This window comes from Serinus canaria, chromosome 5, assembly GCF_022539315.1.
Source record: "Serinus canaria isolate serCan28SL12 chromosome 5, serCan2020, whole genome shotgun sequence".
Lineage (NCBI taxonomy): Eukaryota > Metazoa > Chordata > Aves > Passeriformes > Fringillidae > Serinus > Serinus canaria.
In genome coordinates this window covers 48,149,381-48,175,597 of record NC_066319.1, presented here as the reverse complement: position 1 = coordinate 48,175,597, position 26,217 = coordinate 48,149,381, and the positions used below count along the sequence as shown (strand labels likewise).

The 26,217-nt window shown below is 41.1% G+C and overlaps 1 protein-coding gene across 3 annotated transcripts in view; it reads right to left on the bottom strand.

Annotated features, from left to right (window-relative positions):
- Window positions 1–18,953: 18,953 nt before the first annotated feature.
- BDKRB1 (bradykinin receptor B1) overlaps window positions 18,954–26,217 on the bottom strand; it is a 31,869-nt gene continuing 24,605 nt past the window's right edge. The window contains exons 1-2 of one of the 3 annotated variants that reach the window (XM_009102343.4): window positions 23,477–23,621; window positions 18,954–20,915 (exon numbers count right to left, since the gene is read on the bottom strand). In XM_009102343.4, the coding sequence (XP_009100591.3) occupies window positions 19,770–20,861 (1,092 nt within the window). In that variant the 5' untranslated portion in view covers window positions 20,862–20,915; window positions 23,477–23,621 and the 3' untranslated portion in view covers window positions 18,954–19,769. Of the gene's footprint in view, window positions 20,916–23,476; window positions 23,622–26,217 lie in introns of those variants that run through there. The other 2 variants (XM_030239704.2, XM_030239705.2) reach the window with 2 other exon arrangements.

The window sequence follows — 26,217 nt, the reverse complement described above, 5'->3', positions numbered from 1 at the left end:
GAAAATTACTAAAGGCTTATTTAAAAAATATGTGTATATCTAGATGGCCTCTCAATGAACAGTGATAATTTCTTTGTATTGCAATGTTAAAAATAGCTAAATGCATTGTTTAGAATGAAGAGACTCTGAAAACTGCACTAAGAATATTTGAGAACTGAAAATTCTATTACAGTCAAATAACCTGAATCATGATGGTGCAGTGCCACATTAACTTTGGGAGATGTTACTCTCTCCAATAATGGAACACATCATCATGATGCAGTTTAGTGGCCTGACTCACAGTCCTGTGGTGTGGTGCTGCTAATAACCTTGTGTGCTGTTTGGACAGTTCAGGACATGGTTTCCCTTGGTAAATACATTTTCCACTAGAGGACACTCAGTCAAAGGGGGAAGATGGTGAGCAGGAGAAAGATGAGGAAATATAGGAAAAATATTTCTCCTGCTCACCAGCTGTTGGTCTAGTCAAAGAACCACCTTGTTTTGTGGCCTTGATGTCAGAGTTGAGTTCTGCACTGAAGTTCCTACCCTGAAAAGACAATAGATATTACAGCAAGTGTGTGCTTTCTCTGGATACTTTTCAGTTCTTAATTTGAAAAAATGGTGCAGTTCACTTTTATTCAGCAAATAAGGAAATGGGGGGCTGTTTTACAAATGTGATGTGTTTGTTGAGATGCTATTCTACTAGAAATAAATGTTACTGTCCACATCTATAATTGGCAAAAATGTGTTAATAATGATGCATAGAATAACCTTGAATTGATGATAAAACAGTTGTTTCCAGAAAAATACCACCTCTAAGAAAGAGGCAGGAGCCATGATTTTAGCTAAGAAGAACAAGTTGTATCTGTGTAATTCCTGTGACATTGTACTGTGATTTATTTTATGCATTACATTTAGGTTACAGAGTGGCTTAAGCTGTCCTTCACCCTTCCTTCCAGTAGCTACTCCATCCATGTCCTGCTTTGCCTCCTGAGCTGTTCTTGGATACCTGGTTTTGTGCTAACATGGGGCATTAGGACTGGAACTGGATAATTAATGGGTTTTAATCTGCATCACTTTCCTGATTCAGTTCATCACACATCTACAGATCCTTCTGTCCTGCCTCAGCTAAAGGAGAAAGAACAAATGAGTGGAGAAAAAGTTTATTTGGGGTAGGATAAACCAACAGAGTCCTTGAAAAAATATGTGGGAAACTGTGGCCTCAGCAAAGATCAGTTACCTTTATGTCTTAATTTGCTCTCTGGTGGAAATTAAAGAGAGTTTGCCAACTTGTAAGCAGACTGCCTATGAGCATTTGGATCTGTTGTTATCTGTCATAGCAGGATATGACTTTTTACTGCTTTTGGTAATAAAACCTGACACTTGTTTATCAAATTAATTCTCTTTGCTAACCAAAGCACAAATAAAAAAATCACTTTTCCTCCTTTTCTTCTCTTTTTATGAAATGTAAGGGCTCTCATTATCTTGCTGCTCTCTGATTGTGAGGTTCACTAGTTAACACTGAAATGCATGTGTTTATTTGTATTTAAGTATGTGAATTGGCCTTGATAAAGATCTTGCATGATATGGTCTCTTTTCTTTGCATTTCTTTTGCTACATTAATTTAGTAGAAAAGCCTCAATATTTAGCATCTTGCAACAATGCTTTTTATTCTGCCTCCATCTCTATTTGTGCAGGGATTAATAATACTCTGTTATCTTGGTGAGATGACACCAATGCAGTTTTTATGCCACTTGTGATAGTAGTCTAATTGGCCAAAATCCCAGATTCTGCCAGTAGCTCAGAGGGTGGTGTTAACTGAGCAAAGACTCATCATAAAATATGCAACTTGCTTTGTATACACCACAGGTAACTTAAACAGTGCATTTTATGTGCTGTTATTTTTTCTGTGTGGTTAAACCCCTAAACATTTAAGTGTCCACAAAGCCTGACTGTGAGTAATCTTGTCTAATGTTTAGGTTTAGCAGAACAGCTAAACAGAAGCCAGTTGAGGTCAGCAATACTTGTAAGTGGTTTTCGTAATAAAGGAAAATGTCCTCAAGTGTTTGCTAGAAAACAGATTTCAGTTTCTCTACAAATAACTGAAATTCACAGCAGTGTGTGGAGTGTGACACATTGAAGGTCATGTTTAAAGCAATGGATGATTCATCTTCTCAGATACCTGACTTTATGAAGTGGCACTTTTGGATCTTCACCAAAATTCAGCTAAACAGATTATTTTCTCGAATGCGTTTTTAAATCCCTCCAGATTTTCACTGACAGCATGGTAAAGTGTTAGAGAATAACTTAGTTGCAGTGACTGTAGCTGGAATTAAACACCTTGAATTCCAATTCTTCTGGAGAAGCAGTAATTCATTTCCACCAGGAGGGGCTGCTCAGCAACTGTTCCTTGATTGCAAAACGAATCCAAGAAAAAAAGCCTAGCTGGGCTCCAGATCTGTGGATGTCAGATGGTCACACATGATGTTCACAGATGTGCCTCCCAAATTTCAGGCAGCTTGTAGGAAAGGCTCCTTATCTGTGTGTGTGCACATGCATGCTCTAACCAAGCCTTGTATGATGCTCTGAAACTTCTGTCATAGGGTGGAGACTTTCACTCAATAATAGCAATGGCTCTGATTTGGGTCTTCATGCTTCTGTGCCTCAGCTGTCATTAATCTAAATAATAATAAAGCTCTATAATTAGCTAATATTTTGAAGTTTTATTATTATTATTATTATTATTATGCTAAATAAAATAGTATTTTTAAAACCCTTTTTCATACCATTCTGGCTTTTCTTATTACACTAACTGAGTAATTTACAGTTTTGGCAGAGAAGAGGAAGTGAGAATTCAAAACACTGCAATCCAAAAAAACTCCATGCTGTTTTTGCTTCCCATTGCCCTACCCATGTACCAGAGTTCATCTTACTCTTGAAACACTGAAGGAAAATCTGCCTTAGGCATCCATAACAGTGGTTTTTGAAATGTTGTCAGACTTCTTGGCTTTCTTAGATTTGTTCACAAAGTCTGCTCTGATATTTTTTGTTGTGCTCCAAAGCAACCTGAGCCTTCTCATCTGCCAGCCTGGACCAGCCAAGCTCCCTGCATGGCCCCTTGCCCTTCAAAGCTGTTGATCATGACTGCAGCCAGCTCCTGGCAAGGCAGGCACATTTCCTCACCATCCAGGAGCATATGTCCTCATGGATGGGTGAAGTTATGCATCATCTCTGTCCAAGAACTTTGGCAAAGGACTTCTAGCTGTGCTCTTCAAGACAGAATACATTTGTTATTCTTGCACAATTGTCTTGGGTGGTGGCTTCTTGTCTTTGGTGTCTGGCCCCGGGCAGCCCCGGTGACTCCCTGTGATGTGTCTGGTCAGCTGGAGTAAGGCAGCCACCTTCTGGAGGTGAATGGAGACTGGGAAAGCTGTGCCTCTGCAGGCCATGGGTGTCTGGGCTCTAACCAAGGATGGGGCAAATGGGAGAGAGAGATGGTGAGTTTTTGTGGGAGCACCAGGCAGCAGGGGATGTAGGTCAGTGGTGACTTTTGGCACCTGCTGAACACAGCCTGTGTCACCTGGTGACCTGTGTCCTCCCTTGTGGCACAGAGGGACGCAGGAGCTCTCTCCACTCTGTCCTACCCTGCTGCAGCTGTACCCAACACAAGCCACTCCTCACTCACACCTGCCTCTGCTACATTCTTGGAGGACTCTCAGGTCTGTGGACCTGTTCTGGGGCCATAGGTTCCACAGGGGGAGACCCTCCATCAAGTGTCAGTGACAGGAGCCCGTGGGGAATGTCTGTGCCCAGACTCTGGAGCAGGGGACAGGAGGGATCCCTCTGTGAGCAGACTGGTCCAGAGGCAGTGATGACAGCCAGCTTTGAGGATTACCCTCTTGCCAAAGCTGTAGACAAGATTTGTGACTGAGCAGGGCTTTGGTTCCTGCTTGTCAGAGCCAGAGGTGCCAAAGCATTAGGAAAAAGGGTGATTGTAGCACCCCAAAGCTCTTTGTACGTGCAGCTTTAGTGGTTGCTGTTCGTCCACACACAGCAGGAAGGAATTTGACTGGCCACTGGCCAACTTATGAATGTGCTCTTGAGAGGAGATGATTTTGATTTACACTGTCAAAGCATATAAGGTAGAGGAGTCTTGTCTGTCCTCACATCATGAGTTATAAAGAGACAGTTCTGCTCATTCATCCATTGTCTTTAATGAATGCAAACTGGAACACAGTAGTGAAAAAGAATTCTCTTTGTGTCACCAGGGATCTGGGCTTGATTGGCTTCAAAACTTCAGAGCAAAAAGTGTGCATTACTCTCTGGCACAGAGAAATGATGTAGCTTTCATCCTCTTTTATTCCCTTTTTTAGCGACAGTCCCACTTATGTTTGGGTTTTGTTGTTTTGGGGTTTTTTTGGGCCTCAGGGAGCTTTTCTTTCCAGGACACCTTGCTTTTCATCTGGAAGAGTTCAGTTTACTGCCCTCCATGATCACTCCAACTTGAGTCAAGATTAAGCACAAGATACAGAGGTCTAAGCTTCAATTTTTTTATTCTCAGATGTTTCTTACAGAAAACCAATGCTGGTTTTGAGCTCATACTTTGTAAGTGTGAAAAAGATGATCATCTTCACCTTTCCAAGACCTCTTTTATTGCCCTTCAGCTGCAGAAGTGAGGTGAAGGTTACATGACAGCTTTTTTTTCCAGCTCCAAATGGTGCCTTAAACTCCAAGCCACCTGTAAAAGCTTCCAGCTTTTTTTAAAATGGGTGTCTAGTGCTCGGTGACCATCCATCCAAGAGACTGGGCCAGTGCTCAGTTCAGGGTTTGCATTCCATACATTATTGTGTGGATGTGAAAATCAGGCTGAATACTGGTCCAGAAACATCTCCTGAGCACACTTGATGCACATGAATGCCAGGCAAATAACTACTTCCTTCATCCCCCACCTCCCAGAGATGTGCCCTCCACAGGCTGTTCCACACCATGCAAACTCATATTTAGTGCACATTTGCAGTTCTGAGTTTTGCACCGATTATTTTAGAATCCTTTGCATGTATTTGCATATCCATTTACATAAGGAGGACTTGTTGGCAAGAGTGAAAATGGAAGGGAAATGCAGTCATTAGTGTTCTGATAGTGTTTCACGGTGTTTGATTCCAGAGCTCCTGCTTCACCATTTATTTGTCCATTCATGTAGACACTGGCAATTCTGAGTTCATAATTCTGAGTTCCCTTTTCCCATCAGACATGCTCTGGAATGGTTCTGGGGCAGTTCAGGCAGGACAGAGTAGTCTCTGCTGCTGTTCTTCCATACAGGACACGACAGCTAAGGGCTTGGGAAGCAGGTCAGTGAGTTCTTCATCGTGTTAGAAACCATCAGTATCCAGCTCTGTGTTGCCAAGAACTGCTTCCCTGAGTGCTTCTTTTTGAGTCAAGAGTGCATGGCAAGGCAATAAATGTAAACGTAAAATGCATTGAAATGTTTGAGAGTAATCAAGCAACACAGGTAATATGCATTAAAAATGTAGTACACAAAAGGACAAGGCAGCAAGAGCTCTTCCACTAACACCTAAGCCACATGATTGACTCTCTGTGTCCTCACAGAGGTGTGAACCAGACTGGCTTTGCTGCAGACAAAGGATCTGTGCTGTTGGGGACTCCTTCTGTAGCCTTCAAGTTTTCCGTGCTCACACCTAGCACTGCCTTTTGTAAGAGAGGATTCTGTACGGGATCATCCCTTGGAGAAGGCAGGGAAGGGGCAGCAGTGCTTTGGAAGCAGTGTTTTTGCAAGACTTCACTGTTGCCTGGGGAACCTGTGTTTCTGCCAGAAGAACTTTAAAAATGCCGTGGCATTCTGCCCCAGGGTCTTCTAGAGCTGAGCAAGGGTGCAAACCACATTCCGGTAAAGAGACTTCAGCAAACTGTTTGCCATCTCATTAGGTCTGTTCCAGTATTCTTAAATTGGCTGTGCAGTATTTACAGCTGAGAGAAAAAAGGCAAACAAGAATGAAGCAGCTGTATTGATGAGAAACCAGACCATACACAGGGATAATTTGGCCTTTAGGTTCATTACATCAATTCACCACTGTCACTGATATTGCTTGGCTGACTAACCATAAGGTCTTTAAACTTCTGCTCCCAAAAATCCCATGGGAATTGGTCACTCTTGTTCATGAACTCACAGAGTCACACAACCCTTGGCAGAGCTTAACTTTTGGGTGGATATCTTGATCCTAAATTCTGCTGGGAGCCTCAGGACAGGAGTTTCCAATCCATGCAGGAGGTCAGTGTGGCAGTGTTGAGAGCCCACAGAAAGGGCTCTTCCTGCTAGCTCTTGGGTTAGGTGTGCACAGGTTCATGTCTTCTCCTTCAGCTAAGACAGGCTGGAAACCTAAACTAGGTGATCTCAGGAGCTCCCTTCCAACATAAATGATTCTTTGACTCCACAAATGTGAACTTTAGTCCCAGGTACACATTCCTTTGAAGCAATCTGTCTATGGTTACAGAGTAAAGCAGGATGCTGAAGTCTCAGGAGATTACTAACATTCCATTTGGCAGTTTTCTTTCTTCATCTTTAATCTGTGAACAGGGAGAAAATACTCTAAAATATTTAAACTAAACAATTTTAAGGATTTGCTTAATACAAAATAGGCACTTAGCAAAAGTAATGCAAAACAATTTAGGTGACCATGAAATTCTGCGTAAGTAACCTTAGGAGCTTCTTCAGGCTTCTTTAGTGGTTTGGAGGCCTTCCTCCAAACCTCTTTCCTGGCAACAGCATTTCTGACTGTGTTTCTGCAGGAAGGACATTAACTGTTACCTGTTACCACTTGAGCTGAGCACACATCCTTAGAAGTTTTCAATTCCCCAGCTCCTCTCTCATGCATGCTCATGCACACAATCTTTCTGCTTCCCTCTGTCCCATTTCTCAAGGACTCAGGTGCACATCCCCTGCAAGGGACAGGGCTTCCACTGTGGTACACTGATATTGTCCCTGAAGCAGCCCAAATGTGATTGATGAGTGACATGTATTCCTCTTTTCTGAGGAGCAAAAGACATTGTCACTTCACCCCTGGGAAGGCAATAATATCCTCATTCACTTGGCATCCACTCAAGTCATCTTGCACCAGTTATTTGAATTTCAGGGCCATGTGGCACAGAGCAGTATCTTTGACTGTTGCATTGGTGGAAGGAAATGGGCATCCTGAGGATCTCCTAAAATTCACAGGTCTTAGGAGGTTGTTCACACACAGTATATGATAGGTAGGTCTCTCTCATGCCTTTGAAAAAGCAGGGGTTGTTAAGGGAGTACCTGTCCAGTGAACACACCTTGCTTTGAATCATAAGCTTCTGTTTTCAGTTTAATTTTTGTGTTTTGACAGAGCTCTACTCTCCATTTGCAGTCCTAAGTAATAATGCCAGAAGTTTCTCAGGCTGCCTGGCTGCTGCCTGACTACTAGGTCAAGTCCCTCAGAACAATGACATCAGCCCATCAGATTGTAAATAGAAAGAGGTTTGCAACAGCTGAGAAGAAGAGAAGTAGGGATTTTCATCTAATCTTAAAGAAAAATATGAATGTTGTACTTCCCCAACATGCCTATATCCATCCCCAACAACTGCCTCTGCACTTTAACTCACTTCAGGAAAGCTTCTTTACCTTGTCCTTCAATCCTCCTCTGAGGCAAATGAGAGATGGGTGAGCAAGCAGGCCAGGGGACCTCTAAGACAAGGACTGTCTAACAAAGCAGGGGACATTGGGGGCTGCCTGATGCTCCAGTGTTTTCCTCTAACACAGGCCATCAAGGTGAGCAAAGAAATTGAAGGGTTGGAATAGATCAGGGAGATCCAGCTCCATCTGACTGCTCCTGAATCACATTTCTGGTCCCTCTACTTTGCTGTTTAAGTGCAATTCCCCTTCATTTTTCTTCCAGGTGTATTAACTCTGATGGTATGTTCCATATATAATCTGTTGGTGATTTCACTGCTGAAATAGGCAGTGAACCATAGGTCATGGTTCCATCAGTGTAGACATAGCTGGGGAGCTAGCTTGTCCTGTGGTATTATCATGTCATACTGGTAGCACCTAATCCAAGCTGTCAGAGCTGCTGCAGTGACAGCCTGTGTGTTCTGTGATTGATGTGAGGGTGTGCAGAAGAACTGGGATTGAACAAGGAGGCCATGTCAGCATGGCTGCACCCTTTAATTTGGTCACACAGGCTGTGCTGGGCAGTGCTTGGGAGCACTGGGCAGGAGTGAGAGGCACATCACAGCTCACAGACACCTCCAGTAAGAGCATTCCCTCAGTGCTTTCTGGCTTGTCAGTTCACATAGGGCAAAAATTGATATGGATCAAAGCTCCTTGCACAGAGCTCTGCAGCAGTGGTCTAGGCTGCAACACAAGAGACCTGCTGTGATAGCTTTTGAAATTCTGTCTATGTGTTATAAATTGCAGTTGTAAATTTGTGTAAGTTACAACTGCAATTTTAAAAGGTTGAGAGAAATCAGGCATTCATGAAGCTCTGTATTGCTTTACCAATCATATTCACTAGGAGGATTTTTTTTCCCTCTGAGAAGGCCATCTCATGGGGTGGTCTGAATTCTAGATGAGATTACAATGAAAATATAGTGTTCAAATGTGGATGAAGCACTGTAAATATCTTTAGTCTTTCAGAGCCACACTTGGCAGGCAGCACAGTAAGCTGCATAGGGCAGCAAGCAGAATGTGCAACATGGCATTTCCTTGAGACTGAGGAGATGCATTTCACCAAAAGCCCCTAATACCTGTCAATATTTCAATAGCTCAGGCTAACAGCTGCTGGTGAAGGTCCCTGAGGACACAGCACTGTGTGTGCAGCTTGCCACTGTTTATGCTGCTCTGTTGGGAAGGTCTCCTCCAGCTCGGTAAGTGCTGCTGCAAAAACCAGACTAAAACTCTGAATGAATTTCCAAGTATGTAGACTGAGTGGAGACATGGAAATTGCATCTAAGAGGTTGGGTTGGAAACCCAGATAGGTTCCAGCAGGAGTGTCCAGCTGAACCACAGAGGCAGAGCAGTTTTAGGGGCTACTACTAATCCAGCAAAGCAAAAGAATTCTTTTGCTTTGCTGGATTAGCTCCTTTCTTCTTTCCCATAGTCACATGTTCCTCCCCCCACTTCCCCAACATCTCTGTCACATGCCAATCTGAACAAAGTGACTTGACTATTCCTGTGGAAGGGGGCTCCTTCAAGGGTGCTCTGCTCAGTAGTTCTGAAAGTATCCTGGCTGATGGAAGAGAAGACAAGGGGGTGCTTTGGGTGGCTGTCCACACTGAAAATCAGCATGTAAAACTGCAGCAGCAAGATTAAAGAGTGAATCATTCTTCAGTGTGCTGCAATATGTGCCATCTACTGCATAATTCCAAACAATGAGCATTTGAAACACACAAAGCACGTTTATTCTCTAGATATTTGGTAAGGGGAAAAGTGGCTGTATTTTTCAAACAAAATGCTTGTCTAGAAATGGTTCACCACTTCTAATCAAACCCATCTATCTTCATATAACTCAGTGTCAGACAGTAATTACAGTCAGTTATGTTAGCAGACCCTAAAAACAAATTTGCTGAAAGGGAAATGTAGAGTATTTATTGTAGTGCATATGTGGAGGGAGGAAGAGCTAATGCCCTAGAATATTGCAAATGGTAAATTGATTGGTTTTAGACCTCATGAATTAGAAAATATTTGCCTTACAGAGCGCTGTAGCTTCTCCCCATTTTCCTGTAGAAGTAGAAATGGATTATTAAATACTAAAAGGTATTTTAGTCCTAGTTCCATATGTATACAAAAATACAGAAACTATTCACAGCAAAATAATGCAAATAACACTGACAAGACAAATGGCAGAAAGCAACCAAATGCAAGAGCCCCCACTGTCTGCCCTACCTTCAGTTACCTTCTGGTGCTGTGAGACAATCTCTGTTCACATGACTAAATAATTATTGTCACACCTCTATTTCCTGATGTCACTCTCAGGGCCTAGACTGACAAGAAGAGACAAGTCCTCTAGTTTTCTGGCTCTTGCTGTTTATTCTTTAGCTTCTTTCAACAAGGAAACACAGGTGTAAACCCAATATCAGGTGCATTGTAGCCCATTTGCCTTCCCCCAACACCCCAGCTCTCACAGTCAAGTTTTGAGACATTTAACTTTCCCTTCCATGACACACACATTTTTTTCCAAACAATGAACTGTCTTGCTGTCCTTGCAATGAGTTTAGCACTAATATTCATTACTCTAATTTGAGCTAATAGCATCAGGGCTGTTCAGTCTTTCTCCTCCTACCTCAGGAGAATGTTCACAGAACTGTGTGTGTCTCAGTTCAGAGAACTGAATTCTTGCTGTCTTGTTTGCTCCTGAAAGGTGTGCAGAAAACACCACTTCATATAGCAACAGCCTTGGACAAACAAAAGGATTTCCCTGTTAGCATGTGTGAAAAAAAAAATTATCTTGGCTATCTAGGAAGATACTGCTGGTGATTCCTAAAAGGAAGATGGCTTGACTAGTCCATCACATGTGTCTCGTGCTGCTGGCTCCTGTCTCCCAGTTCTCTGCCCTCAGAGTAGTCCCTTACTCTGTCCCTGAGTTGCAGGGGCTTTCCTACTCTGGGCCAGCCTGTTCTGGACACAGCTGGTTCATGGAGAGAGGCTGTGGGGCCCTGCTGGAGACACCATCTGCCATTATCTACTGATTTCCACTGGTGACCAGGGTCTGCAGACAAGCCTCCCACAACACAAGTGGATGTGACATTGCCCAGTGCATCAGAAAACAACATACTGAACTGAAAAGGGAAGGGTTTCACTAAAATCAGGACACAGGATAATTCCACTAATATTAGTCTGGGTAGTCAGAATTTGACAAAAAAGCAGTCAAAGAATCCAGTGCCTGAGGGAGTTGTATCAGTATTCCAAAAGTCTGGAACAGTATCCCAAAATAACTTTTCCAGACCCTTCACACCTCATCTGAATAAACAGGATGGGTTGTGTAGAATGCCTGGAAGTGAAGCAGAGCAGGGGCAGGAAGAACAATGCATGTCTAACATCACACAGATCACACATCTAATTTTACTCTGCTGAAGCTGTGCCCTCGCTTTGCATGTTTTCTCCATGGACTACTCCTTTTAATGTGATCCATCAGTGGTGTTTTGTGCAGTTTCTCAGGGACACCAAATGCTATTTAGAGGACTTCTGTTGCTTTGGACAACATTGCAGGATGTTTGATTTTTGGCAGAGGATGAAAGATGGAATATGAATAATCCTAACAAAGCTCATTTCATTCCTGCTGTTCCAAGTAAATAGTTATCACTCAGTAAAACATATGAATACTTCTTTTATAGATAATATCTTACTTGCAAATACAAACCTATACCTTTACCTAGAACATAGGTAGGAAAACAACAGTGATGCAGCCACCTCTGACAGCCACCAGCAAGACAGGTATTGTGGGAAAATTTTGGGCAAGTGTTCTGCATTTAAAGTAAGTGCCATATACTCACAGACAATTGGTGGAATAACTTTTATTGTCCTGATGAAGCACTTGGTAATCTCTGTTGTCATAGTTTCTGACAACTGACAATGCAATGTTGTTCTTGGGGTGTCCTGCACAAGTCAGAGCAGAACTCCATGGTCCTGATGGGTCCCTTCCAACTCAGCCCATTGTATGATTCTGTGATCATATACCTATTTTATTTTGAGGTGTCACAAGAGATCAAGGCATCTGTGAAATGTGGAGATTATATTGGTGGTTACCTGACCCATGGTGGTGGCAGTGATCCTGCTATGTGTAGGGCAGATCACAGCAGCCCCAAACAGCAGTGCCCCTTTGGCTACACTGTTTGGTCTAGGGCTCACCTCTGGAGTGATTACTGACACATTTAGGAGCAAACCCAGGTGTGCACACCTTAGAGCAGCCCACAAGGCTGCAATCTACCCCATCTACCCATCTGCTGATTTAAAAAAGCTATAGAAGGGGGGAAGAGGTGAAACTGTCTTTCAGAAGTCCCCCTTGTGCCTTACCCCTTGGAATGCTTTTGACCACAATCCTGCTGCTGAAAGCCAACCCTCAAGGGCAGCTGAGAAGTGCTCACACAGCTGCTGCAGAAAGCCAAAGAGCTGAGTAGGTATAGCTGGCACCAGAGCTGGCACTGTGGTTTTAGGGAACTTAGATACAACTTGGATGTACAACTGGTAGATAGACCACTGTCTTTCCTCCCTGGGCTACCAAGTGTGTGTATTGGCCTAAGAAATATAACAAGTCTTGGTCTGAACAGGGCCATGTGTGAAGGAAAGTGTGTCTTTAATGCATCACTGAGCACCTGAATGTTCCTCTTGATCTACCATGACAATTTAACAAGGACTTGCCTTGAAGTTCAGGATGTGTGAAGTCTCAGTATTCTGCACACCTGGGAGCTCTTTTAGAAAAATAACACTTTCTCTTTTCTGGAACTGGCTTCTGCCAAGTATTTTCCCAATAGCTTGAATGTGTTTCCCTTCCTCCTTTATGATGATGAAGACCATACCAGGGCTGGCTGTAGGAATTCTAATACCATTGAGAAATGGAAAGTTCCTCATGTTCCATATACCTGCATTCATCTCTGCCATCATTCTGTTCTCTTAACTGGGCAATGACAACATTTCCATGATATCCTGATAGTGATGGTTTATCAGAGCATCTCTTTTCTTTCTCCCACACCATGGGAAGAGTTTTTGGACAGCTTTAAACTTATTTAGCTAACTCAATGCTGCTTTGTGGCCCTTCACATCCAAAAGTCTGAGGCAAGGAAGGAGACAAACTGTGCCTGACCTCATAACACCTTCTTACAAGAAATTTTGGCTATTTTAGTAGATCACTATTTATCTGCAATAAATGTCTGCCTTAGAAGGATATCTGTAGGGTGTTAAGCCCCATCAGATGTACCATCATCCACTCTCTGACCATCACTTGCCACGTCAGAGACATTCAATGTTCTGGCTGTGGGTGATTTGCCTTATGAATTACTGGCATCCCTGCTGGGGAGCTGGCATGCAACCAGCAGATAAGAGTTGAGCACTGCTGGCAAGAGGCCTTGCTCAGGGGCTCAGTGCTTCCTCTGATTCATAAGAGACTGACTAAAGTTTTGCAGAATAGGCAGCCTCACCTTTAAATTTTCATGTTTTTTTGAAAATGTCCTAGCTGCTTTTTAATTTGTTAAGTATAGTATCTTACCAAGTGTCTCACTTTATCATTGGAAGCTGAACTTTCTTGTTCTGATTTGTCCTGGGCAAATCCTCATCACCCCAATAACTTCTACAGTGTGCACCAGCAGTTTTGTCACATGAAAAAATTTTTATTAGAAGCTTAATAACTAAAAAGCATAGCAGAAAAAAGAATAGACCAACAGAGAATATTGTTAATTACGCTAACTATAAGATGAATTTCTTTGTCTCTGAAAAAATTATGGTAACTTCATTATGACATAACGATCAACACTCAGGGCCACTGTCTCTGGGCAGGAATAGCCCTTTGTCTGCTACAAAAATGTACAGCTTTCTACTCCTGTGATGGACATTAAGTGAGGTTTTGGCCTCTAACCTGCTATTCACAGCACAGTTCAGTCACTCAGGTAAGGAATGCTTGGAGCATTAATTATTTCTACTTATCCTCCTTCCTGTGCTGAAGAGCATTTCTCACTCCATGATACTCCAGAGCTACACAGCACATACATTGACCCATACACCAAAAATGGGGCAATTTGAAAAGTTTTTCAGGATTTGGACCTTGCAGTTTATGTATTGAGTTAGTCTTGTGTGATGGATGTGAGATTTACTCCAGCTCTTCCTGTGGGAAATGGTGGTGGCTGGTTTCATTTCTAGTGCGTGCCTGGAGATTTTCTGTGCAGGAGCTGAAAGCCAAATGTGAACTTTTCTATGTGTGAATTACTTCCCAGAGGAGAGCATCTTTTCCAGCTGTAGCTGTATATTGGAGCAATAATGGAAAATAAGCCTCACTCCTGAAAGAAAATATCATTAGCAAAGATTTTGCTGGAACAAACCAGAAGTGCACAAGATTAAGATGGCAGCAGAGGGTTTTCTAGAGCAGTTGTTTCATGTTTTCTTCCTAATGTTTTTCCTGTAGAACACACTGCAACCAGGCACACATATGCATAAAACCAGGAAGTTTTGAATTAATGATTCTTTATACTGTGCCATGTCATTCAATAACTCTCCATGAGCAGTGCTGGATAGCACAAGGAACTCATTGAGTTTGTGGCAGCAGCATGGCCAAAGTAGGTTGTGTGGACAGAGTTCTTCTGCCAGAAGTTGAGGAGCACTGCTAAAGCAGGCTTCTTCCCCCTTTCTATTCACATAAGGTATTTTTGGTTCCAGCAGGCAACTAGACACCCTACTGACAGTGTGAGGGGGAGGAGAATCAGAAAAGAAAAGATAAAACTCATGGGTTGAGATAATAATGGTGATAAATGAAGTAAAGTAAAATATAATAATACAAATTATAATAGTAAAAACAATAATAACAGTATTGAAAAGGGGAGAGAGAGAGAAATGAACCCCAGGAAAAACAAATTACGCACAATAAATTCCCACAAGTCATTGACCAATGCCCAGCCCAGTCCCCTGGCTGAAATCAATTTGATATAAATTCTATTCTTAAAGCTAAGCACAGTGCTGTGCCAGCTGCTAAGAAGAAAACTAACTCCAGCCCAGCCAAAATCAGGAGAGATGCATGGCTGCCCATGGACTGAGCCTGAGAGGGAGATGGGTGTGTTCAAGCCATGCTTTCTAACCAAGCTGAAACTCAAGAATGGGCCTTGCTAATATTTTCTCTCACTCACCATGATGGGTGTTTGTGGTACAGTGTCCTCTGGAAAATTCAGGTAGGACATGGCAATTGTGACCAAATGGGCTCATGGCCATTCCTCACCAGGGATAAACATACAAGTTGCAAGGGCTTCCTGTGGTTTGGGCTGAGGAAAGAGGGGGCAGGTTCCTCATCTAGCCCAGTAGGCTGGGAAAGATACCCAGGATTTTACTCTGAGTCATGTATGAGATAGAAGTCTTGGCAATAAACAGCAACTACTGAAAACTCAAAGGAAAAAACAGCTAAGATAATAAAATAAACTGTCTAAATCACATGGATTTGTTTTGCATGAGAGTTTCAAATTCCCTCATGGAAAAGAAAAAACAAACACAAGCCAAACTGCTCTTGCATGGTCCAGTCTCAGGATGTGTATTTCCATCTGTTCTTTGAGCTGCCAGAGGAGGATTTCTTTTGAAACCCCAGTTTTTCTCTTCATCTGTCCTCCTGATGGACCCAAAGTCCTGCCCTGCTCTTCTGTGATGAAGGTGTTTTGACAAATCCTTTCCAGTGACCAAAAGGGGTGTCTGCTCTTGGTCAGGAGTCCTACTGTGCTCCATGGAAAGGGGGATGTTTCTTCCTGCATTTTTGCTGATGACAATATTATTCCTGTCTTCTCTTATTTCACAATGTCTTCTAATCTTTTCAGTTGTGATCAAACATGATTATTAGATTAATTTCCTTCTAGAAAACCTTACTGAAATAAATTTTTCAGTTTAATTATATATTGTCTCAAAGATTTCTCAGTGTAAAATTCAAGGCAGCATGTGTGTTATCAATACCATTGATTTTATTTATTATGTAGGACGGATGATTTAATTTCTTGAGGATATTGTTTGGTTTATGTAAGTGTGTTCCTCTCCTATATAAGGCAGGGTGACACAAGGCTAAATCAGAAGTGGAGAAGTTGCAATGTTGGAAATTCAAAGTTTAGTCATAAGACCATAAGACCATATTATAACTCATACCCTGAAGGAGACCACACTGAAATTACAGGGGCAGTCTAAGGTCAAATATTTCCTGGCCTTGGATGTTTGATTTGCTAAACTGAAATTTCTTTAATTTCTTTTAGTGTTTTCAGTCCTGGCAGGGTTCTTTTTAGGGAATGCAATATTCCAAGTCCCATCCTGAGATTTCTACTTCTTCCCTTTTTTCATAATTTTCTCTGGCCATCAGGTCCCAACTCTGTCCCAGTTCCTTGTCAAAGTAATTTCCCTTTCTCATGCACATTGTTGTCCCCTGGCCCAGCCAGTCCCTGTCTCCTGCTCCCTCAATGTCTTCTTTTGGTCACTGTGACCTCCCTGCTCGTCCCCACACTCTGGCATTGGGAAGATGCTGACAGAGGCACTGGTGGGTTATTTCTTCTCTCATCTCAGCCTTTTCCTCTGTTCCTTGACTCCCAGGCTCCAATCAGATATTTCTCTGTTCTCCATTGAACTCCACCCATTTCCCCAGTATGATTTTGGTCCTGCCACCTCATTGCAGCTTTTGTCCCTTGTTCCTGTCCTGTTGCTGGAAGTGCATCAAGAGCTCACAGGGACAAGGAGCAGTTCTCTGGCACCCTCCACCCTTGACCCATGGGCAGTGAAGTTGGTCCTGTTGCTCTGTGACCAGGTCTGTGAAACTCTGTCACAGGCAGCTGCAGAGGTGTCAGCATCCCCGTGAGGATTTCACTGCTGAAAGCTGCAGTACATCTGACCTGTGAGCAAAGTGCTTTTTTCCATCCAAGATTCAACATTTTTACTTGATGTGGTAAAATTGACAGGGGTGACAAACAGCTCTCTTCCCAGGAAGATGACTCCACTGATATGGGTCTCTGCTGCACTAATTCCTGTAACATGCAACTCAAATCACAGCTCACAGCAATTTAAAGGCACATCCACTACAATCTCCACCCCCTGGCCCTTTTTGGAGCAGGTTATCTGGTTTAACATTGCAAGGGACTCCTTCTCTTGTCCCCAGCCTGGTTGCAACAAGGAGTTCCCCTGAAGTCCATCATTAATATAGTCTGTGTGGATGTGACAGCCTGGTCACAGAGTGAGAAAACTAGGTAAGTTTTCCCAGAAACAGCCTGAGAGACTTTAGGGAGTTAAAGGTAAACAATGATTATCATTATCATTATCATTATCATTATCATTATCATTATCATTATCATTATTATTATTATTATTAACAACCTGCAGGTGTTTTCCTACTCTCTGTTTTCTTGTTTTTCTCAAAGGTTGTTTATAAGAAGGGTGTCTTGTTAATTAGCCAATCAGGTGAAATGTCCAATCAAGTCCACCTGGATTGGAACAACTTATAGAAAGGAGCCTTCTGAAATAAATGGTGCATTATGCCAATCAGCCTTCTGGTGAGTCTGTGTCATTTCTTACTCAACAGTGACAAGTCTGTATCATCCTCCTCCTCCATGGGCTGGAAGAGAATATCTGCTTTCCCTGCTCCAGCAGAGCCTTCTTTGAACTTCTCCACTGTGGGCCCTTCCCAAGGGCTGCTGTTTTTCATGACCTGCTCCAGTGTGGGTCCCCCATGAGGTCACAGGTCCTGCCATACACCTGCTCCAGCAGAGGCTTCTCACAGGGTCACACCACATTCTCCTTCAGCATCCACCCGCTCCAGCCCAGGTCCTCTGAGGGCTGCAGGTGAATCTCTGCTCTGACACAGCCTCACCCCCATCCCTTCAGCTCAAGGTCCCACTGGTGCCAGCCTGTCCAGCTCAGCAGCACAGACACAGCAGCAGTACCCTGGCCACCTGCCAGCCCAGGGGCATCACCGTGGCTGTCACCAGAGCCATCCTGGGCACAGCTCAGGGAGCTGAGTGCAGAGCAGCACCTCAGCAAAAAGTGGCCACTAACGAGCACCAGACCCTAACACACAGTCAGAAATGAATGCATTTACAGACATTCATGCTGGAGAGTAAATCTATTAATTTGCAAGACTCTGTTAAGTGGTTTAAAGCAGTATTTAAACTACAGATGTTTTTCCTGACAGTTGAGCATATGTCAAAGAAGCAGTGCTTTCATGAAAACCCTTGTCACTTGCTCATGGATTGAAACAGGAGGTTTTCCATTAAATTCAGATTTCATACTCATTTTCAAACTATTATGTCATAGCCCGAATATGCCACCACACTCAAAAAGTGTTTTTTCCCTTTATTTGTACATTGAGTAACATGGGCAAGTGTTAGTTAGATGAGACAAAATATTTTTCCCTTTAAAGGTCCTCATCTGTAGTGATAAAATGGAACTTCTTTTTCTGGACCTTTTTCATTATTTCACCCTTCCCTTTCCCCAGAAAATATCTCTGCTTGGAAGTTTTTTGAATTAAAGATTCAGCTATTAAATAGATGCAGTGTTCAACAGTTTACAGTAGATGGGAATTAGGAATTTGATTTCAGATGAGTCAGGGGACTTCACATGCTGTTGTTATTGCTGGTGTTTAAGCCTGATATTTATTTTAAAAACATCTGTCACAGAAGCAGTGGAAGGAGTAAACCTATGACAGATTCTTCCTCCCTGATCCTTTAATCCACCCTTAATTCTTGAACCCTCATTGCAGGAAGATAGACTTGTAAGTCTTCAAAAGGCTTCCACTGTTCAGATTCAAAAAGTTTGAAAGAACCATTGAAAATTAACACTAATCTTATTGCAATGAAGTTAAATAGACAGATTTCTATAATCAAATAAGAGATTAATTACATATTCAAAATGGAAACACTAGAAAGAACCCCAGAAAACGAGGTGCTGTTACAGTGAGTACAGGACTGAACAGGCTTTACAGTGAGGAGTTAAATGAATTGTTATACAATTGATGTGTCTGGGTGCTCCCTTCTGCACCAACATCCTCTGGCTGAAGAGGCTGCACTATCTTTTTCCATGTCTGTACACACACATCATTGGATCTCAGTTTCTTTACATCTACTCTGCCATTGTGACTGTGATGGAAAAGTTTTTTTTATTACAAGAGTTTGTGTTCTGGCAGCAACAAGGATTTTTAAGCAAAGAACTATGTATTTGCTCTTCCCCAAAGGAATAGGGGGAAGAGAGAAAACATAAAAAGAAATATAAGAAAGAACAAGACTATGAAGCAAAAGATGTTAAGTAGTTTATTAATTTTGATTCATAAAACCATAAATATGTATCTAAGGATTTGCCTCAAAATAATACAGTATCAATGACCTTCATAGATATATTCACATTTAAAACATAAAAAGGTTCTTTACAGTACTTTATGAGCAATTTTGTAATACTTTACTGGATCAGCAAAAGTCAGGTTTTGAGGAGGCTACTGAGTTACCTTGCTTTTTTTACAATTTACGTACACTTTCTTTGTGTTACATCCTCTTGTAGAATAGTTATGCACTGCACATAATTAAAGTGCATAGAAAAAATTCTCTACATCTTACAATGAAAATGCAAATCAGTGAAAATATTGTTCAAAGTAACCAAAGTTATCCCATACCTGCTTAAATGCATTTATAAACCAAAGATTAAGCTCATGTTTGCTCTGTTGTAATTTTATGAATAGTGTTATAGGTGGTATAGTAGCTGTCATCACAGATATAATGCAACAAAATATTCAGCTGGCTTATGGCTTTCTGCAAAGAAACCAGATTTCTGGTATTTTGTCAAAAAGTTTTTCTTTTAAGCCACTGTTAACAGGTAAGACAGGTTAGATCATTTGGTACAAAATTCTGGCATCACACATTCTGCATTTGGATAGATAACACAAAACCAGAAAAGTAAGCCTGAGGGGAAAAAAAAGCAATCAATCAAGTGATTTACTTTAATAGATAATTAGCTCGGTCTGTGAAGGCCAGATCAGAATGTTTCATATTTATTTTTAATGCCATTTGAGTGGCATAAAATAAGTTACAATATCAAAATGAAGAGGAACTGAGAACCATTATGTTAAACTACTCTTGACTGGAAACATGTTGAAATTTGAAGACATTTCTTTGAAAGATACCCATCTCAAAGGAAATCCACAGGGAATAAACTGTGATAAAACTTCTAAAGCCTTTTGCCTGAAGTATTTCCCAACAAAGACATAAATCACGGGGTTAATGCAGCTGTTGGTCATAGCCAGCATATAAGAAAACTGCTCCCCAAAGTTGATCAGTTCCCCCCAGAAGCAGCTTTTTATCACTTCTGCATGGTATAAAATATCAAGGAATACAAAAAAATGATGAGGAGTCCAGCAGAAAAGAAACATCAGTACCACAGTGATGATCAGCCTGGTTGCCTTTGTGCCTTTGTGCCTCTTGCAACCCTTTGCTCCAAGCGCTCTTCGTTCTTTTGCTGTTTTTTGTAGGGACCTAATGGTGGAGAAATTGAGGAAGATGATTGCTGTGGATGGCAGCAGAAACCCCACCACATTGCCTACCAGGTTTTCAGCTATTTCCCACGAAATAGCTGGGCTGGGGAAGTCCAAAGTGCAGGCTGAAATATTCCACTGGGGAAAGTCTTTCACAGTCCGGAACACAAAAGCTGGGATGCTGAGAAGGATGCAAAAGAACCAGATGAGCAAGCAGATCCCTTTGGTCATGGATTTGCTCCACATCTCTCTGCGGTCCAAGGTGTGGACAAAAGTGAGGTGGCGATCCACGCTGACGGCCACGAGCAGGTAGATGCTGGTGTACATGTTCAGGGTGATGGAGGCGCTGATGCTGCGGCACAGGAAACGGCCAAAGGGCCAGTTGAACTCATTGCTGATGTTCTCTGCCCAGAAGGGGAGGCACATGAGGAAGATAAGGTCAGCAACAGCCAGGTTCATAAGGTAGATTTCGGCTTTCTTCAGGGGGCCCTTGTGCAGCGAATAAGTGAAGAGAACAAACACATTTCCAAGCATACCAATAACGCAGACAGTGTTGATGTACTTGGGCCCTACATAGTACACAATGTCCCACCAGTCATCCAAGTCTGGGCAAACAGTTGAGTTGCTCTGGTTTTCACTCTGGTTTGAGGAGGGAATATTCAGTAGAGGAGTTTCAGTCATTTTTTAAAAAATTCCAAAGTGAACAGGAGATGTCTTCAAATGGAGAGAAAATAACTGCAAAAAAGAAGCATAAAAGAGCAAAAGTTGCCTCCCATGAGTGATGTAACAAACATTTTACTGCTACAAATTCTTTATTAGTCCTTACTGATTATTACAGGCTAGATCAATCCATACTTGATATGTGCAGCAGTGGGAATGTTCCCAGCAAGGATAGAACTTCCTCTACATCCCATGAAGTTTCTTCTCCTCGCTTGTATTGTTTGAAGTGGCACAGAGGAAGGAAAGTGACAAATTAGTGTAAATATTTCTGTACATCTCCTCCAGACTGATGACAGACACAGATATGGGAGAATTCCATCTCCCTGAGAGTAGTGGGGGTCATGCTGGTGACACAAAGCCAGCTTTGCATCCTTCCCTGCCCTTTCTCTTACTCTTATTTACCATGTTACTGTTATTATGTTACCATATTATATACTATATTATATATACATTATTATATTATTATATTCTTCAGCAGGAAGCAGGAGAATGCCTGTTTCCCTGAATTGGGAAAGCTGCTCACTCCCTGTATGTGCCACTTGCTGCCTGAACTCTGCATTCTTTTGTTCCTTCTCAGTTCCTCCCACCCTGAACTTTGGGTTCAAAATTGCTGTTAGATTAGACAGCTTATTGCCTTCAAATATCACTGGTTGGAATAATAAAACACAGACTTCTCCAAAATATTACACTAAAAATCATGTCTGGAGGAAAGATCTCTGCAGCTCTAAATTTACAGCCCTCTTCTCCAGCTCAAAAATTTCATTTGAGTTTGTCTGTCTCAGGCTCCAAAGTGTTTAGTTCATCATGGCATTGGCAATACCTTTATTTTTTTCTGGTAGCTGCATGTGAGATTGTGCAGGAGTAAGAACAAGGGTAAAACCTTATCCTCCCATGAAAATCCACTGGAGTTTCTGTCAGAGATCCACTGTCAGAGCTGCCCCCTGCTTCATTCTTCTTGTGCTGCCATGCCATGCTGCCCCTACTTCATTCTTCTTGTGCCTGGATCCTGGCTTTTACAGGCATTTGCTCTCAGAACATTATGGTAGGTAAGTTATTGTTGAGCCTGTTCTGCCATCTGACATTTCAGCATTTCATATGCAAGTGGAGCATGTCAATCACAGAAAAGAATCTATTTTAAAAAAATGAATATTTTGCAATCTGTCATTCTAAATGTGGACTTTCTGTTGTAGCTATTTAACTCTTCCCTTTCAGTTTCTGTATTTTACACCTAGTAAACACCTAATGATGGAATTTCTGGAGAGGGAATTTAGGACCATCTTTCATCTCTTTTACATACATGTAGAGCCTCAGTGATTTCTGTATATGAGCCCCTTGCAGTACTTATTTTGGGATGCCTCTAGGAATGAGTTAAGTATTAATATTCCACATCAGGCTATCTGGTAGCAATGTACAGAACATTTTTCTTTGCTGCAGAATTAGGTGAGCAGAAAACTTGTGTCTGAATCCATAAACTAACTCAAGCTGGCAGCCTTGATGGGGAACTGAGCTACAGCTCAGGTGAGCACAGCTCCCTGGATTTCCCTCACAACAGTGTGAATGTTACCTAGTTCACACACCTCTCACACAAACAAAGAGAACTTGAGAGGATCTAAAACTACAGGTGAAATATAGCAAATAAATGGCTGATTAGCATCAGAGAGGCTCTTTGTGAGACAGCAGAAATCTAATGCTGTTCTAGCGGGAGGCTGGCTAAGGCATGAGAGAGCAATGGCAGAAAATCTGTAACTTTATATTTCAAAAATAATGTGGAAGAAAAATAACAGTTAAAAATAATCAGAATTATTTATTTTGCTAAATATAGAATAAAAATAAATGCTTATTGTCCTTTTCCTGAGGGCTTCTTGCTATCAGCTTATGCCAGCCACTCTGCACACTTCAGACACGATCTCTCAGCTGGAGCCACAAATTCATTCATGATGGGCTCAGCTAAAAACACCTGGAAGTTTTATTTTTCATTGCAACTTAGATTTTGTTCACAGCTAAACCCAAATTCTTGTTCAGCTAGCAATAGTACCTGAGGATTCTGTAGAGTTTTTCATGGCAAAAATTTCTTCAGAGTCTACTAATCAGTGTCTGAGCACTACCACAAGCCACAAGCCTTTTATTAATTTAGAGTTCCTAATGTTCTCTTGACAGAAAATGTGCTTTATTTTCTGTAATTTCTGTAAGTATTTTAAAGTAGTTAGTGCTAATGGAAAATTAACCACATGGATGGTTTTCAGTTTCTGTCTTTAACATATTCCAGTCATCTTTTATACAAATAATGACATATTTTTCTTACTTTGAACTGATTTCTGATGAATTTCCATGCACAGTGCATTTATCACCCTTTTTACTATTAATACTCATTAGCCAGTTAAAGCAATTAGGTAAAATGGAACATGGCTTTACACATAAACTAATACTGACCTTCAGAATTACTTTTGTGGTGAAAAAGAAAGGAAAAGTCTTACTAGACTGCACAGACCAGAACCGAGAGCACAAAAGATTATTTTTCAAGGTAAAATATAGAAATTATTTAAGTAAAGATAATACATTTAAAAAGACAGGCATACCTACTCTTTGTCTTTCCTGGCAATCCAGGCAAAGTTTCAAATTCAGAAACCGTTGACAAACAGCAGTACAGAGGTTACTGAGAGAATTCAAAGATGCATCCTGAGGCACAACTGAGTGACTGAGGGCTGTCCTGAGTGTTTTGCTGGCCATACACCACGTGTATGATGTTACATTTTGGAAGAAAGCCCGAGGATTTTATTTTTTTTAACTTTCCCAAACGTCAGCTGAAGTAATTTTCAAGACGTGAAATAATTCATTCTCGTTGTGAAATAATACAAGCCATGTGTCGTGGCTCTTGTCATCCTTTGACTGTTAATTAAAGCTCTCAAATTGTCCTTGGCAATTAAAAGTTCCATTGTGTGAATGTTTGTAAAACTAAGAACTTAATTACCAGCTCTGAATTGCCTTCTCTGTACCAATGCACACAGGGAGAAATTCGAATTAGGCTTTTGATGTGTTGGGAGCTCCTTTTCCTGCTAGACATGAGGGGAGCCTTGCCAAGGAGCTGGGGGTAAAGCAGCACAGATAGGTGGGAATGAAACATGAGCATTGCTAAACCCCACTTCCACCCTTTTTGAAAAGCACTGTTTTTTGTACCCCACTATAGGTGTCCAGGGCATGAATCTCTGTGAATATTCCTTCTCAGTAATATTCATGATAACTGCTGTATTTTCTCAGGCTTCTACCCGAATAAGCTTCTTATTTTTCTGATTACTTTCTGGGACCAAGTCGCCTGAGAGTTTATAAATTATTTTTATCTTTTTCATTCTAATTGTCCACTAATTAGAGCAATATTTTAAAAAGATAATACCTTGCATCTCAGACTTTACATGCAAATCTGTCTTAAGCATAGCCATGTAAACAATGTAGGTTTTTAATTAAAAAAACCCCAACAAACAACGAGAAATTATCAAGGGACTGGAATGCTATTTACTTATAGGAAAATATTCTTCTCATTGGCTACTTCACCAACACATGCACCATATATCTCAATTCTTATTCAATTGTGTCCATTTTTGTTTGATAAGTAAGTTAAAATGAAAAGGCAGGGGAGGCTGAATGGTGATACCTTATTATGAACTTCCTATAATGAAAAATACTTTTATCCCAAATTTTTATTCATTAAAGCATAGTAAGATAGTTATGCAAACAGTGCTAAAATTGATAAACAAAACCTGCTCCAGTTAACACCATCACAATGGAGAAAACTCTAAAGGGCTCAAGATTTAATGTTGCTCTGTTTTTTTTAACATCTTGTAAACTTTTAATTTTGGCAAAGACTTGAAAACAACATGTAATTTGTGAATTACACATTATGTAAGGAATCCTAACAAATAACATAAGGAAGATCTTGAAACAGCCCATCTCACACTGACTCATAAAGGTAAGTGCAATGTGACAGGAGATCTTCGTCACAGACTTTCCCAAGTCTCCACTTTGCTTACACCACTGCATTTCCGTGTTTAAGTTATTTTTTCCATAATGAAGAACATTTGAGCAATAACAAGAAGTTTGGAATTTGTCCTTGCTTGGACATGAATCTCTAGGATCTGCCAAGTTCCACATTTACTCACTTATACAGACAGAATAAAAAAAACGGCTTCTGCGTCTAAAATTTATATGATAAATAACAAGTCTTACAAAAGTTGTCACATCAAAAGGAGATCAAAACACAGGTTTTGCAAACCCAGATCCTCTTTGCAAATTTAGTTTCTTATTTTCTGTTGTTTTTCATAAAAATATTTGGAACATTTTTCAGTAATGGAGAGAGATTCAAAACTGGAAATCTATGCATTTAGTAGAATAAGTGAATAGGCACTGCAGTATCTCCAGCATTTAAAGATCTTAGAACAAGTCTTCAGAACAAGCTTTAACTTCAACTAGAAAGGGGATTTAATTTATTATCTCTTTACAACTTCATTCCTCATTTCAACCTATAGAAAGTATATAAAGATCTGGTAGCATTTCACAGTTTGCAGAGATGTAATGGACCATGAATTGAAGGAATTTGAAGGGTTAGTTTAAAAATAAGAGTCAATAGTTAAGATTTTTTTACTGTAAAAAGCATATCTGTCTATTGGCACCTTCAGCTCAGGATGCTCACAGCATGTTTGTTTATGTTTTAAGTTAGAATGATCTTCAGTCACACCATCTAGGCAGACTTTCCTGTAGAAAGTAAACATTTCTAGAGCTGTGTAAGAATTTAAAAATGCTAACTGAGCCTCTCTGATCAGAATGATTAAACAACCATGTTGAACTTAGAGGTAAGACCCTTTGCTTAATTATCACACACATTGCAAGATAGTCTAAAATCCCAAAGGTGTCCAGAGTTCTGGCTCTTGGTCCAACAGTTCAGCCGTTAAAAATCCTCCTTTTAAGATGGCTAGAGCCTTTAATGATTGGGACAAAACATATTTTTGTATCAGTATGTTTTAATGATTTCATTTTCTTTATTGAAATGTTTGGCAAGTCAGCCTAATTATCTGCTATAACTGTTCATCTGTTCTGTAACAGCAGAGAAGGTTTTTGACGTGACCTTTAGAAGTAAAACTTTGTTCAGCTTTGTTGGATTTCTTCATGTATACTATAGAGATGGCTAAAGAGAGCTTAAACTCTGGTGCAGTTATTTACAATTCCCAAAGAACAATGCTGGTACCACCACAGTGTGGTTATAATCAAGCCCTACTAACTACAGTTTACAGAGCTTGAAACAGCAAAATATGAAGGAGCCAATATAGGT